Genomic DNA, 15,906 nt, shown 5'->3' with positions numbered 1-15,906 from the left:
CCCAGTGCTTTGGTATACACAGATATGAGCCAGGATATGTATTGTTCAGTGCACAGTGCTCTGTTATAAGCAGATTGTGAGTCGAAGTGGTGATGTGCAGCTGTGAATGCACAGTCCTCTGTTATAGACAGACATGAGTCGAGTGGACTGCTACTTCTAGTGCACAGTCTTTGTTAGAAAGTGACATGTGTTAGGTGTTCCGTACTGCTCAGTGCAAAGTGCTCTGTTATAAACAGACATGAGTCGAGTGGACTGCTGCTCTCAGTGCACAGTGCTGTGCTATAAGCAGAGCAACACGCCCTTCTGACCATCTGGGAACCAGAAGGTGGTGTTTCCACACGGCTGAATTCATCGTCTCTCAGGAATCTCCTATTAGAAATATAGGCCTTTCCTCCTCTCTTGGCCTTTGCAGTGTTACGCTATAGTCTATATATTTTTCTCTTGGCCTTTGCAGTGTTACGCTATAGTCTACATATTTTTCTCTTGGCCTTTGCAGTGTTACGCTATAGTCTACATATTTTTCACGTGGCCTTTGCAGTGTTACGCTATAGTCTATATATTTTTCTCTTGGCCTTTGCAGTGTTACGCTATAGTCTATATATTTTTCACTTGATTCTTCACCGTCCGTTGATTTCGCTGTCATATCTCACTTGCCATATTTGCAATAGCATTTCATGTCAACTCCCTCTACTCTGTTTAGCCATGTATGATAGATATTCTCTCTCTCGCGGGAACCAAAATCTGTTGAAGAAAATGAATAATTTTTTGAGGAGGGAGGGGAGGGCTGTATTTCCTTTTTCTCGCTGTAGTGGATGAAGGTCCAGAGGATGAATTATCAATCGTGACCATGTTTTCATCGTCTCTTTCTTCCTCACGGGCCCCAGTGAACGGTAAGTCCGAGCCATCAGTAGATCAGCGAGGCCAAGAATGATAAAAGCATTATACTCGTGTCGATACACCTCTTCTTTTTTTTTTTTCTTCTTTTGCGACACGCAGGGAATACATGGGAAGTATTCTTTCTCCCCCCATCCTCGGGGATAACGATATACGAAATATCATCTCAAAATACATCTGGCGTGTATCATCCAGACTGAAGATATGTAACCAAGTCTTGTTTTCCCGTATTGAGTCTTCGGGCCGGAACACAATAGCGTTTGGAATTAGATTTTCATCATTTACAGTAGAAAAATTCTCGGTGTAATCTCGTTCGCTTTCAGGCAGAGACCTACCTTATTCAGTCGGAATCTTGATCTGGTATTGTTAACGTAGAATTCGTCTTGCCATTCATTCTCGACTATACAAATTGTATTTCGTGGGTGTTTACGGAAGGGGGTAAGTCTGGGGGGGTGATGCCTGCTTCGAACACTTGCTCCGAAGTCGCTGCTCTGCTCTCGCCTCGCGTTTTGGCCCGACATCCCCACCGCTGGTTCAAAGTCTCCCGCCGATGGACCCAAATAATCATGACAGGAGACGTCCATCAGGCGTGTGTATAAAACCAGACCTACGAGGGCTGTCGACCGAGAGAGGGAGCCGATTCGGGGAGCCGACAGGCGAGACTCGGGGGTATGTGTGTGTGTGTGTGTGTGTGTGTGTGTGTGTGTGTGTGTGTGTGATATGTCGTTCGTTGGTTTAGGGAGGAGGTGAGTTAAACTACGAACTGTTCGTTGTGTAGATCGATGGATGGTTGGGGCTTCTCCCAGGGTTGTGAGGCTCCGTGGGAACCAAGTGTGTTCCATGTTGGTGCAGAAGTCGGGGTCTTGCATGGGGCTACAGTTTGTGTGTGTGTATGTGTGTGTGTGTGTGTGTGTGTATTAAGTCTGTTTTGTGCTGCTTCTCTTTAGCATGCGCTAGTTCGCTTCAAGTCGCTGATATAGTCTTCTAGTATTCTCAATGAAGTTGGTACCTGTCATTTGTGATGAATCGTTGGATCTTTGTCCTTTCTTGTACACCCACTAGTAGTAGTAGTAGTAACTTCAGCATGTGTGGTGTTGGAGGGTCGAGGTGGGAGCAGGTAATACCGTGTAGTTCTGGGTCACTTTAGGATGGATTATGGTCTTTGCAAAGTGACATTTCCCCCCCCCCCCCTCACTCTCTGGGCGGTGCCACAATCCGTACAGGCTTACAGTAAAGCCTCGTGATGTTAGTGTGTGGAGTATAGGATTCTTACAGTACATTTGATGCATTATCCGGTTTATCCGGTTTACTCTTTTATGGCCGTGTCGCTATGGATGTTACTCTCTCTCTTTCTCTTACTGATCAACCCGACGTCAAGTGTGTTGTTGATCAACCTCCGCGACAGGTGTGTTATTGATGACCTGTCCGTTATTCGATGCTATCTCTGTGTGATGTTACTGTCCTCGTCCAACTCCTCGCTTGAGTGCTTTTTTGGTTCTTTCCATCTCTATGCCATGGCGCTGATCGTGTTCTTCGTTCAGTGTTGACTTTGCTCTGCCTCTGCTTTGTCCACCACCAACGTCGGCAGGAGGTCTGTACTCCGCTGGTGCAGGACACGCATCTGTCCATCCGTGGATGTGGACGTGGGTGTTTTGACAGTATATGTTGGTGAGTCGGTGTATGATTCCCATTATTTCCCTGGCGGGTGGCGAGTGTGATGGTCGTTTTTGTATGTGGTGGTAGGGGTCGTCTTTGTTTGTGATGGTAGGGGTCGTGTTTGTATGTGATGGTAGGGGTCGTTTTTGTGTGTGATGGTAGGGGGTCGTCTTTGTTTGTGATGGTAGGGGGTCGTGTTTGTATGTAATGGTAGGGGTCGTTTTTGGCAGTGCCTTTTTTCCCATGATTTTACACCGTGTGTCTCAAGCTTTGTACTGTATATTTTTCCATTATTCTTCCCCTCTAAGCCCTTATAGATAAGATGATCGTGTATGGTTTCTCTGTATACTTATTCCAATTTGCTTGTTAGTTTCCAGCTGTTGCTAGGGCTAAGGACTGGTGTGGTAGATGTAGATATAGTATTATTGGTATGTGATCGCTACAGGCGGTGTTACCCTTCATGAAAATGATGTAGTGTAATGTATTGTAGGTAGAGGGAGGCTGCGTGACTTATTCAGACACAAGGTTTTGCTTCGTAGTTTTTTCATCAGTTTCAGTAATTTCTTTCTTAGGATGTTTGTTTGTGTGGTGTCCAAGGCTTGTATTTCTATCATTAAAGTCACTGATCTATATATACGCAGGCGCAGTTACAGGTATCCCTAATCACCTTGTAATCTGCCAACGTAGTTCTCCACTGTGGCTTGGTGGTATGTATGTGGTGGCTGTGTTGACAAACACCTCATTTAGCCTTCCTACTGGACATTTTTCTGAAAGATATTACCTCTCTCTCTCTCTCTCTCTCTCTCTCTCTCTCTCTCTCTCTCTCTCTCTCTCTCTCTCTCTCTCTCTCTCTCTCTCTCTCTCATATATATATATATATATATATATATATATATATATATATATATATATATATATATATATATATATATATATACATACACACACACACACACACACACACACACACACACCCTGGCGTACTCCAGTTCATCGACCAGCATCTAGGGGATGATGAACACCTAGGTTGGCTGTGGACCGACTGCCGCAAACCACGCTTCGACCCTCTGCGGCCTCGACCCCGGGCGGTCGGTGAAATGCATGATGATCAGCAACTCTGACCTCCTTACCACGGAGATGCTTCATGTGTGGTATGCAACGCCCTTCCAACATCTGGATTTCTATCTTTTGTCTTCACTTTTATCAGTATCCTAACCTCTTCACCAACGCTTTTTTTCTTTTTTCTTTTTGAACCCTTGTTCTCATGTATATGACTTTATAATTAGAATAATTTGAAAGTAATTGATGTCTTAAACACACATCATTACTAGGGTCGTTTTCTTTACGTCTAAAGTTAATTGCTTCTGGGACGTGTCATTATGCGAGGAAATTCCGTGATAACCAGGGTCATTATCTGGCCACTTGCCGGGGTTTGGTGTGCGACCCCCAGAATGACCTCGCATGACCCCTTGTATTCCTGGCGAAATAATTTCTTTACGTGTCATGATAACAATGCACCACTGTGGTCCTGGCGGCGGAAAACCATTATACTGGAATAACCAGAGGTTATGACGAGAAGCTTCTGAACACACACCTGATCGCAAAGTTACTAACAAAAAAAAAAGTTAAATTTTTTTCCTTTATTGGATTATTATCAAATTAGACGTTCTACATCATCATTTCGACTAATAACATCGTGAATGGTTATGATTCTAACTACTGATTCTTCTCCCCTTTCACCGCACTTTAAGACTGATCTTTGCTTCTTAATCTCCCCTCCCATGTGTGACAGTGTCAAATGCTTTCTGGCAGTCCAGATGTAAAATTTATGCAATCGTCCCTTTTGTCTTAGAGCTCACTCTCTCGTAGAAATCTAAAAGGTTTGTTTCACGTTGTGTGTGTGTGTGTGTGTGTGGAATCACTTATTTGTACATTACGGGGAGGAAGTTATGCAGTGGTGGCACTCCATATCTTGAATTTTCTTAATCATACAACTTTTTAGATGTCTTTAGATTCATTTGGACGAATAAATCTCGTAGGACTTAAAGAGATAGATTTCGTATGTGAGTATTGAGGTGATATTACAGAAAGCAGGATCAGTCATATAGAAAATGACTCCTCTGTGTATGCATGTGAGTATCCATGAATCAGTGATCAAAAATATAGAGACAGCTGTTTCCCTGGATCGATGATGAGTGAACTGGTGAGTAGCATTGTTCACAAGGTCATCTACCTAATGGTTCTTGTGATGGTGGTATGTAAAGTTCGAGTGCTATAGAACAAAGTACTTCCTTTGTTTACACTAGAACCTTCAATTATAGTGAATCGATTGCTTTCCTTTGTTTGAGAGGTTTCAATAGTACTAAGTAGAGCGATCCCTCTGTCTATACATCTTTGCTGTGTTGGCAGTACAGTAGTTGCTGTGTTAAGGGGTACAAAAAAAAAAGAAAAAGATTGCATTTGGTCTCCGAAGTCTTTCATTTGAACGCTTGCGCTCCCTCCTGGAGTGGAGTTCGCGAGAACGACTTCGGTCGAGGAGGTACGAGTCTGAGGCAGCAGGTAACCCTCGACAACCCACTCGAGTGAGAGTCTCCTCCTTCAGGAGGAACAATGCCTCACTTAGTACCGGTGACTAAGGCGAACCTTTACAGAAAAATGTTCAAAGACCAGAAATCTCTTGTGATCTCGGGTGGTTCCTGTGCGGCGTGGCAGACCAGACGATATGTTTATGGAGTTTCGCGATTTATAAAGATCTGTCTTTCATACAGCTCCTGAAATCCTCTACTGAAGATGGTGATGTCTTTGACCCCCCCCCCTCCTTTCTCCGCTCCTTCAGGATGCATGTAATGAAGAACCTCCTCCCTCATTATCCCCCGACAAGTCGTCGTGCCTCGCTCCTCGGTCAGAAAAGATTAAAAGAAAGAGGAGCGGGTCTGTAGTGTGTGTGTGTGTGTGTGTGTGTCTGCGTGTCGCCCTAGCGAAACCCCGACTGGAAGAGGAGAGAAATAGGTGAGGGAACACCCCCCTCCTCTCTCTCTCTCTCTCTCTCTCTCTCTCTCTCTCTCTCTCTCTCTCTCTCTCTCTCTCTCTCTCTCTCTCTCTCTCTCTCTCTCATGCAACACTGTTCCCCTCCCTTATACCCCCTCCCCTTCCCTTCCCCTCTTCCCGGTTCCCGATAGATTTAGAATGATATCATCCACTTCCAACCATCGTTTGACCGTTAAATAAAAATTTCCTTTTGGAGGGGTTAGAGGCTTCGTGATCTCTGATAACGACCAAGAGGAGGAGGAGGAGGAGGGATTTTGTCGAACCGTGTTGGCCACAGTGAGAGAAGTGGGTGGGAGGGAAAGAGAGAGGAGGAGGAGGAAAAGGAGGAGGAGAGAGGGAAGATTAGAGAAGGGAAATTGAGGAGAAGATTAGTAGCGTGATGGGTTGGTGCCCCGTCTGTCTTAAGGTAAGGTGTAGCGCTTGTGTGAGGAGGGATGTCGCAGAGTGAGGCAGCGGAAGGAAGGTGAGGGAGTTAAAGGAGTTAAAAGGCAAGGGTGCGGCAGACGAAGCAGGAAGTAAACACAGGCTGCGAAGCATATGGTGAAGCAAGAATACAACCAGGAGGGATAGCGGGACGCGAAACATATTAGATCAAGTGAGAAGTGAAGCAGAATGGAAGGATGAATCAGGACGCGAAACATATTACGTCAAGTTAGCAATGAAACAGAATGGAAGGATGAATCAGGACGCGAAACATATTACGTCAAGTGAGAAATGAAGCAGAATGGAGGGATGAATCAGGGCGCGAAACATATTACGTCAAGTGAGAAATAAAGCAGAATGGAAGGATGAATCAGATGGACTTGAAGTAGAACCGAAACTAAAAGCTGATGATAAAGCAACTGGAGATGCAGATATCGGAGCAGAAAACAGGGCGGGGTATCTAAAGAAAGATGCAGGTGATCTTGATGCAAATTGACAAGCCTCAAGATTGAACAGGTTGAGAGACAAATTAAGAAATGTCTTGCCCCGCGAGTCAGAGAGCCATTAACAGACTTCAGGACTGAACAAATGAGGAAATCTCGAACCAAGTGGGTGAGAGAGAGAGAGAGAGAGAGAGAGAGAGAGAGAGAGAGAGAGAGAGAGAGAGAGAGAGAGAGAGCCAGTAACAAGGTTCAGGACTGAACAGCATAGGAAATCTCACAGCAGGTGAGTGAGAGAGCCATTAATACGCTTCAGGGCTGAAATTGTCATTGCTTTTGCTACATTTCTCTAAAAGAAGAGGATTATTTCTATCCCCCCCAAACCTTGGCCACTCGTCCGTCGCTCTTTCAGCAACTCCAGATCAGTCTACTACACTCATCTTTCATCACCTTTCTCTTCATAACGCCGTCAGCATTTCAAATAACGGGAGTCCATTCGAAATAGAACAATAAGCAAACGTCAAATAATGCCTTTTAACTGACACTGTCGAGTATCATGCAGACCGATAATCCTCTCATTAAATCCATTTCGGCATCGTCAAAGTAAATTACATCGCCGCTCAGCAGCCTCGCCCTCGGGGCGTTGGGAGGGGGTGGATGGAGGAGGGGGGAGGAGTAATAATCATAAAACAGCCAATGAAAACCGTCGTAATAGCCTGCGTTCGACAGCTATCCAATGAGAACGTCCATTACGTTCTGGTCAGTGGAAGTGCGTGATGGCTGAACAAGGCAGGCGGCAACTCACTCAGGGGTAGAAATACAAATTGATTACTGTGTGTTGTTGCAACTGGTAGTGAATCGTTTGTTGATTCTTATCCAGGGGTAAATGTGGATTTCATATACAAATTGTTTGATGATTAGTTCATCGAAATGATGCCGTTGACGCGGCAAATAACATCAGATAACGAATAATCTGATTCATTTTATGTTTGTGTTGTTTTGGGTTTGTGTTTGACGCCTTCCCGACCTGTGGTGTGGTGTTTGGTTGACTGTCGTGGGCCAAGGATTGGACTGGTATATGTTAAGTCTAGTCCCTCACTGTAAACCTTTTAATGGTGTGTGGGCCATTTAAGCTAGGTACTGTTTTGTACTAAACTAAAATCAGTTATCGTTTAAGATGTGTGCAAGCTGGGTAAGTGGATATGTATCAACACATACAGAGATGATAAAGTGTTATGGTCACCATAGCATTCCTTTGAATACGACAATACAACCCTTAAACACGACGGTACAACCCTTAAACACGACGGTACAATCCTTAAACACGACGGTACAACCCTTAAACACGACGTTACAACCCTTAAACACGACGGTACAACCCTTAAACACGACGTTAAAACCCTTAAACACGACGGTACAACCCTTAAGCACGACGGTACAACCCTTAAACACGACGGTACAACCCTTAAACACGACGGTACAACCCTTAAACACGACGGTACAATCCTTAAACACGACGGTACAACCCTTAAACACGACGGTACAATCCTTAAGCACGACGGTACAACCCTTAAACACGACGGTACAACCCTTAAGCACGACGGTACAACCCTTAAACACGACGGTACAACCCTTAAGCACGACGGTACAACCCTTAAACACGACGGTACAATCCTTAAACACGACGGTACAACCCTTAAGCACGACGGTGCAACCCTTAAGCACGACGGTACAACCCTTAAACACGACGGTACAACCCTTAAACACGACGGTACAATCCTTAAACACGACGGTACAACCCTTAAGCACAACGGTACAACCCTTAAGCACGACGGTACAACCCTTAAGCACGACGGTACAACCCTTAAGCACGACGGTACATCCCTTAAGCACGACGGTACAACCCTTAAACACGACGGTACAAACCTTAAGCACGACGGTACAACCCTTAAACACGACGGTACAATCCTTAAGCACGACGGTACAACCCTTAAACACGACAGTACAACCCTTAAGCACGACGGTACAGCCCTTAAACACGACGGTACAACCCTTAAGCACGACGGTACAACCCTTAAGCACGACGGTACAACCCTTAAGCACGACGGTACAACCCTTAAACACGACGGTACAAACCTTAAGCACGACGGTACAACCCTTAAGCACGACGGTACAAGCCCTTAAGCACGACGGTACAACCCTTAAGCACGACGGTACAACCCTTAAGCACGACGGTACAACCCTTAAGCACGACGGTACAACCCTTAAGCACGACGGTACAACCCTTAAACACGACGGTACAACCCTTAAGCACGACGGTACAACCCTTAAACACGACGGTACAACCCTTAAGCACGACGGTACAACCTTGGAGCACTAGGTACGACCGCTTGGGTATGATGGTCAGAGGGCTTTCACCTCACCCTTTAAAGGGCCAGATCAAAGGCCAGACCTTTATATCTAAAGATCGTTTCGTCATTTTCATAAAAAAAGGCTTTATCAACTTGGTCACTACATAGGTTAGTGGCCTTCCAGAGGTCCGTGGTCATGGGAATATGTTACAAATCAGAGAAACAAAAGCGGTAACAGGACTTGTAGTACATAAACCCCTCACCCCCTCCGTATCCACACTGGCGCTGTGTAACGCTTATAGACTAATAGGTGCGGGAGTCAGGCTTTAATGGCTTGGGAATAGGGTCATGGCATTCGTATCTCCAGAAGCGCCATAACCCGTACAGTTTAGAGGTGCATAGAGACACACCGAACCGTAACAGTAGCACAGACATGAGAAGGATATGTTTAGTCACACACACACACACACACACACACACGCACACACACACACACACACACACACACACACACACACACACACACACACACACACACACACACAGTGAAGGTTAGCCAGAACAAAGATACAATATTGACATTGTTGGATCAAGATCAGGAAATCCTGAACACAAGGAGACACGTTCTCCATTAGAGACGGTAAAGTACTACTAATAACTGAGGATTTCAGATATGAAGTGATTAGACGGGGAGGCTTTATGATAGACCGCACCAGTTCAATCCAGAGGATTAGTCTACCGGCCGAAGACAAAGAGTAGATATGTACAGTTAAGCCTCAGAATGGCTGGACGTAACAAGTGGTGTGCCACAGGGATCGTTCTTTGGACCAGGCCAGCTACACGAGGATAGGCCTTTATGATACCTCATTTCCTTATAGAGCAAAACTGTGGAACTTCCTTCTCTTATCTTTCTAATTTCTTTCATACTCATTCATCTGAGATGGCCTCGATTAGCCAAGACATGTTGAATAGCTGTGCCATGTCAGTTACGACATAAGTGACTTAATCAACCAACCACTTCTCTTCAGGTCCGCGAATGATGGTTCTCAACAACTCAGTACTCTAGAGGGTTCACAGACCCTCTCCTTCTGTATCTAGTTGCCTCTTTGATTCCATCCACGGTAAGCTATAAGATTCTGATCTCTCCTATTACCGCAAACAACGTTGAAAGTACCAGAAGGTATGTTGCTCTTTGCATTCCTTTGCATCTTGTACCGAACGTTTAGGTAGAATGCGTTGCTGAAGGGAACGCAGAGGGAATGTTAAGTCTTCTTCATTAGCTTCCTTCACGGTAAGACCCAAGAAATCTCTAATATAACCAGTTTATCTAATTATTCATTAATCTGACTCATCTGATTGGATTTACGTCCTTTGATAATGATCTTAGAACTAAGTCGTGATAAGAAGTGTCAGTAATTAGTACTAAAACTTCAGTGTTATATAAAAAAGATATGAGCAAGTATTAAGAAAACATCGCTTTTAGTCATTTTTTTACTTATAAAAACTGGCTTATATTTTACATAGGAGATGAAATGTACTGTGACTTAATGTAAGACACTCCTGCTTTTAATACAAAATTCTCACATAGGTAAATGCAGTTTCACTGGGTTGGTACATAACAGTCCTCAGGGTGTCACTTAAAAGGCACAAAACACATCACTTTATACACCTATCTAATGCATACAAGTTTTTTGTATATACGGCGAGAAGTGAAGCAGCAAAAGTCTTGTATCACAGGTTTGAGTTCTTTAGTTTGAGGAGAACCTCGCCCTACCACGAGAGGTCTGGACTCTGCTTCTCCTCGAGTTGGTCCTGGTTCTGGTGTCTCCTTCGGGCTGGGCTGTGGGGGTAACGCGGCCGGGTATAGAGTTCGGGGAGCCAAGACCTGGGCCTGTCCTGACGGTGGCCAGAGCGGACAGAGCCCCCAGTTCTTGGTCGGTCAGCAAATCCGTGTTGTCTGGCCTAGGGGTACTTACACCGGTGGATGCTGGTCTGGAACCTCTCCTGACGGTGTTTCTGTTATTTCCAGAGGCACTTGAAGGAGAGAGTAACCTCGATGGGCTCGTAGCTTGCGAAGTAGTGGATGATTCAGATGATGACGCTGAAGAAGATGGCGAAGAAGAAGAAGACGGTGGTTTACCGTCGTCGTTATCAGTTGTAGACACGCTTGATTTAATACTCGTTCCAACAACTCGAAGTTTCTGTGTAGAGGAAGAGCCAGAATTTTTGATAGAATCACGAGAACTTTCTGCAGACGAAGAAAAAGAATTAGACGACGACGATGAACCAGTGTTAAACGAGGACGAAGTAGAGCGCGAAGAGGATCTCGAAGATTCTCTTGAGGATGAAGAACCTTCGTCGGTAACTGACTGGCCGCCGCCTCCAGATATACGGGTCACCTTCTTCAGTACCTTCCTGCGGCTGCCGGAGGTAGTACCACTCCTCGTATCCCCCCTTCTTCGACTTCTGGTTTGACCGGAAGAGTCACTACTGGAGTCAGCACTGTGGGAAGAGGCCACTGGCTTTGTGTCCTCGCTCTTATCATCATGGTCTTTGCGGACGACGACTCTTCCCCTACCAGTATTTCGTCGTCTTTGAGAGGAAGTCGAGGTGGTTGCCGAACGCGTTGATGGCGCAGCTGTTGTTGTTGTTGTCGTTACTGCAGGGGATTTAACCGTTAAAGGCCTTAACTTTCCACGAGATCTGCTCCTTGAAGTTCGTGGCGTGGTTGCTGGAGCAGGGGTAACGACATCATTTGCGCGCCTCGTATTTCCTCTTCGGCTGCTAAATCTCCTGGAGGACCCTCGTTGCCGAGATGTCTGGATACCAGACGCCTCGGTCTTTTCCAGTTGCGACGCACCACTTGCCTCAGTCTTTTCTACATGCGACACACCAGTTGTCAAGGTCCTTTTTACCTGCGACACGCCAGTTGTCTGGGTCCTTTTTACCTGCGACACGCCAGTTGTCTCGGACCTTTTTACTTGCGTCGCACCTTGGTTGGACTTAGCCTTGACGTTTGGAATGATTCGAACCGACAGGATTTTGGAGTTGGCCAGAGCAGGGTTGAATCGCGCTAAGGCCGCTATAGCCAACTCTTGTTTTGTCCTCTGATCATTCTTGTTTGTCTCAGATTGTGGTGGTGCTTGTGTTGTTGCTGCTGCAGCGGTAACCCGGCGACTTCCTTGAGAGCCTGGGCGGCCATTTACGATGATCTTCTTTACGACCTTCCTGGCTCCTGAAGCTTGGCCGTTACGCCCGCCTCCAACTCTTATCCTAGACACTTCGGCGCCGCCTTCCCTACTCGAGGAGGACAACCCGGTTTGTGAAGCCGACTGAGCACTTGACTGCACCCGAGACTGTGTTCCCGAAGAGCCTGTCGCAAGTGGACGACCACGAAGTCTTGTGAGAGGACTAATGTTGACAGGAGCTGCGGTTGTGGTGACGGCAGGGCTAACACGATTGTTTGTGGGTGAAGTGTCGTCTTTGAGTCCCGAAGTAGTCGGTCGCGAGAGCCGGGAGTTCGACCGGGAAAGTGCTCGTGGGGATTCTTGTTCGTTGATAGCAGGAACTGCAGGAGTGGCAGCCGGTGACGATGTCACACGGCCACTGCTCTGCGTCCGAGTGTTCTGGGCTGAGTTAACAGAATTCCTCGTGAAGGTACTTGAACCCCTTGATCCAAATGCTCTCGAACTGATATTTGAAACTCCTTGAACAGAGGCAGATGATCTCGATGTTTCTGTACCGTGTGTTGTAACTGGGGAGCCAACCTCCTCATGCCTATCCACAAAGTTGGGCCGAGTCGTTACCCCCGTTGCACTGTCGTGACTGTCGCTCTCTCTGACATCTTCCACTGTCGAGGCAACCTTGCTGCTACTGAAACTGTTCTGAGACCCAGTTCTCACTACGCTGGTTCTCACCAATTCTTGTGTACGTGCGCCGGTGTTTGACTGCTGGGTGCTCCCGAATGCTGTTGACCCACTGGTCCTCGAGGAGGTGCTTGATCCTTGAGATGAAGAGGTCGATTCATGGATGTTTGAGGAACCTTGAGTTCTTGAGGGACTCCTTGGTGTTGATACAAGAACCCTTGATGAAGCGTTTGGTCCCCGAGTGCTTGCAGACAATGATGGCCCACGAATCCTTGAAGAACCTCTCGTCCTTCCCAGTGAATTTTGACGGACGTTGACAGATCCAGCAGTTCCAGAAGGAGCTGTTTCTTTTTCGGTTATTGATGCCCCAGACCTGTGGGTCTGCGATGATGAGCTAGAGTCATGGAAATGCGACGACGTGTGTGAGTTTGCTGAACTTTCAGCTTTATGAGCTCCTGATGATCCATGGACACTTAATGCACTGGATCCTTGAAAATCTGCTGATGATCCCTGAGATCCTGAGGATCCTCTTGACCCTTGGAAGCTTGATGATCCATGGAACCCGGCAGAGCTACCTGACTCCTGTGCGTCTGACGAGTCTTGGAACCTTGAAGAACTGGATTCCTGAGAAGAGCTACTTAGTGCCTGGGAGCTGGACGATCCTCGGATACCCAGTGAATTGGATCTTTGAGTAATCGCTGGTGAAGATGAGCTTCGAACCTCCGACGAGCGTTGCACATTTGATACCTTTCTAAACTCATTCACCCCGCCAGAGAGGCTTGCGCGGTTCGACCCTGAGTTTGAAGCAGTGTTAAAGGCATTTTCTACCCTGCTTTCAACCTTTGAAGATGTTTGACGCCTAGAAGAAGCTCTTTGGCTGGTTTTGGTATGAGAAATAGCTCTTGAGGCTCCGGATCGTCCCTGTGAGCTAGTAGATGTTTGGCTAGCCACTTGATTGCGCTTATTGTTGCTTCTGCTGGGCTGGAATCCCCATATGGATTGCAGTTGATATAGGTTGGGCTGGAACTTCTTCTTACCACGATTTCTGGTGACGGGTCGAGGAGTAGTTCTCTCTATAGAAGGTCTGGAGTCTCGGTGGGCTGCTTCGAAAGCTGCCGCAGCGGCAGTTAATGCAGTTGTTTCTCCTCTGTCCATGGGAAAAGATGGAATGCTAGAACCCGACGCTGCGGATGTAGGCCCTATGAATCTCCCGGACGAGCCAGCTCCGTGAGTGACAGAAGATGAGGTTGTTCCCCTGATTCCAGTCGAGGAAGTAGACCCTCTGACCCTTCCAGTAGCTGCTGATCCTCTCACAGCAGAATTACCACGTACAGATTCTTCAGAAACCGATGAGTCAACTGATGATCCACCTCGCTCGGAAGAGGAGGAGAGTGGTCCTCTGTTCCTGAGGACAGAGGATGACGTCCCATGTTTTTCTACTGAGTGTGAGGAATCCTCAGTTGACGAACGAGGGTTTGCTCCAGAGAAACTCGAAGAAGCGTGAGATCCGAGGGTGTGGGAGTTTGCTGACGAGATGTGGTTTATTGATGATGATGGTCCATGCGTGCTGGAAGACCTGGACGAGTGGTGGCTACTTGAGGAGACACCAACTCCTTGGAAGGTTTCTGTTCCATGATTGCCCACTGGAACACCAGATCCTTGGAAGTTCGAGGATCCACGAACGGATGATGCACCAGCTCCGTGGAAGTTACGTGATCCACGGATATCAGATGAATCGTGTGGTCCCTGGAACTGACTACTGAGAGAACCGGAACCTTGGAAGTTCTCTGATCCACGTACCACTGATAGATCACTAGAACCATGGAGGCTTGTCGATCCACGAATACCTGAAGGTCTGGAGCCTCGTACATCTGACTTTTCCAGGCTGTTGACAGAAACTCTGGAACCTTGAAAGTCTGATGACCCTTGGCGACTTCCAGAAACACTGGAATCTCTGAAGTGTGTTGACTCACGAACCACAGCTGAAGCACCGGATCCTCTGAAACTTGATGATCCATGATCCCCTGATGAGGCAGAAGAGGTTCGGACGTTGGATGACCCACCTGATACGGCAGTAGATGCCTCGACATTTCCATTTTCATGACCCAGATTAGAAACACCAGAACCCCGAGAACCATGAAGACTTGATGATCCATGGCTACTCGCAGAAGCACTAGAACCTTGGAAGTTGGATGATCCGTGGCCACTTACAGAAGCACTAGAACCTTGGAAGTTGGATGATCCATGGCCACTTACAGCGGCAGCAGAACCTTGGAAGTTTGATGATGCATGGCTACTCACAGAAGCACGAGAACCTTGGAGGTTTGACGATCCATGGCCGCTAACAGAAGCATTAGAACCTTGGAGGTTTGACGATCCATGGCCGCTAACAGAAGCCCTAGAACCTTGGAGGTTTGACGATCCATGGCCGCTAACAGAAGCCCTAGAACCTTGGAGGGTTGATGATCCATGGCCGCTAACAGAAGCCCTAGAACCTTGGAGGTTTGACGATCCATGGCCGCTAACAGAAGCCCTAGGACCTTGGAGGGTTGATGATCCATGGCCGCTAACAGAAGCCCTAGAACCTTGGAGGTTTGACGATCCATGGCCGCTAACAGAAGCACGAGAACCTTGGAGGTTTAAAGATCCATGGCCGCTAACAGAAGCACTAGAACCTTGGAGGGTTGATGATCCATGGCCGCTAACAGAAGCACTAGAACCTTGGAAGTTGGATGATCCATGGCCGCTAGCACTAGAACCTTGGAGGGATGATGATCCATGGCCACTCAAAGAAGCACTAGAACCTTGGAAGTTGGATGATCCACGAGAACCTTGGAGGGTTGATGATCCATGGCCGCTCACAGGAGCGCGAGAACCTTGGAGGGTTGATGATCCGCGGCCGCTTACAGATGCACGAGAACCTTGGAGGCTTGACGATCCATGGGCACTCACAGAAGCAGTAGAACCTTGGAGACCTGATGATCCGTGGACATTCACAGAAGCAGTAGAACCTTGGACGTTTGATGATCCACGAGAACCTTGGAGACTTGATGAACCCTGGCCACTCACAGAAGCACTAGAACCTTGGAAGTTTGATGATCGACGGATTGCATTTGAAGGATTACCATCTTGGAAATTGGATGATCCATGGTTATTTACGGTGGCACTAGATCCTTGGATAGTCCCAGAGTCACGAAGTCTAGATGAGGCACTGGAATCTTGGAACTG

General features: G+C 46.9%; 1 protein-coding gene and 1 long non-coding RNA gene across 3 annotated transcripts in view; one reads left to right on the top strand and one right to left on the bottom strand.

Annotated features, from left to right (window-relative positions):
• LOC139749214 (uncharacterized) overlaps nt 1-15,906 on the top strand; it is a 228,308-nt gene that overhangs the window by 58,700 nt on the left and 153,702 nt on the right. The gene's annotated exons all lie outside the window — the stretch shown is intronic.
• The window catches only part of LOC139749258 (uncharacterized), a 5,719-nt gene continuing 101 nt past the window's right edge, over nt 10,289-15,906 (bottom strand). Inside the window, exon 2 of the mRNA XM_071662994.1 lies at nt 10,289-15,877. Within this exon, the coding sequence (XP_071519095.1) occupies nt 10,561-15,877 (5,317 nt within the window). The 3' untranslated portion in view covers nt 10,289-10,560. The remainder of the gene's footprint in view (nt 15,878-15,906) is intronic.

Source organism: Panulirus ornatus, chromosome 6 (genome assembly GCF_036320965.1).
Source record: "Panulirus ornatus isolate Po-2019 chromosome 6, ASM3632096v1, whole genome shotgun sequence".
In the NCBI taxonomy this organism is placed as follows: Eukaryota; Metazoa; Arthropoda; class Malacostraca; order Decapoda; family Palinuridae; genus Panulirus; species Panulirus ornatus.
This window is presented reverse-complemented; position numbering and strand designations above follow the sequence as displayed.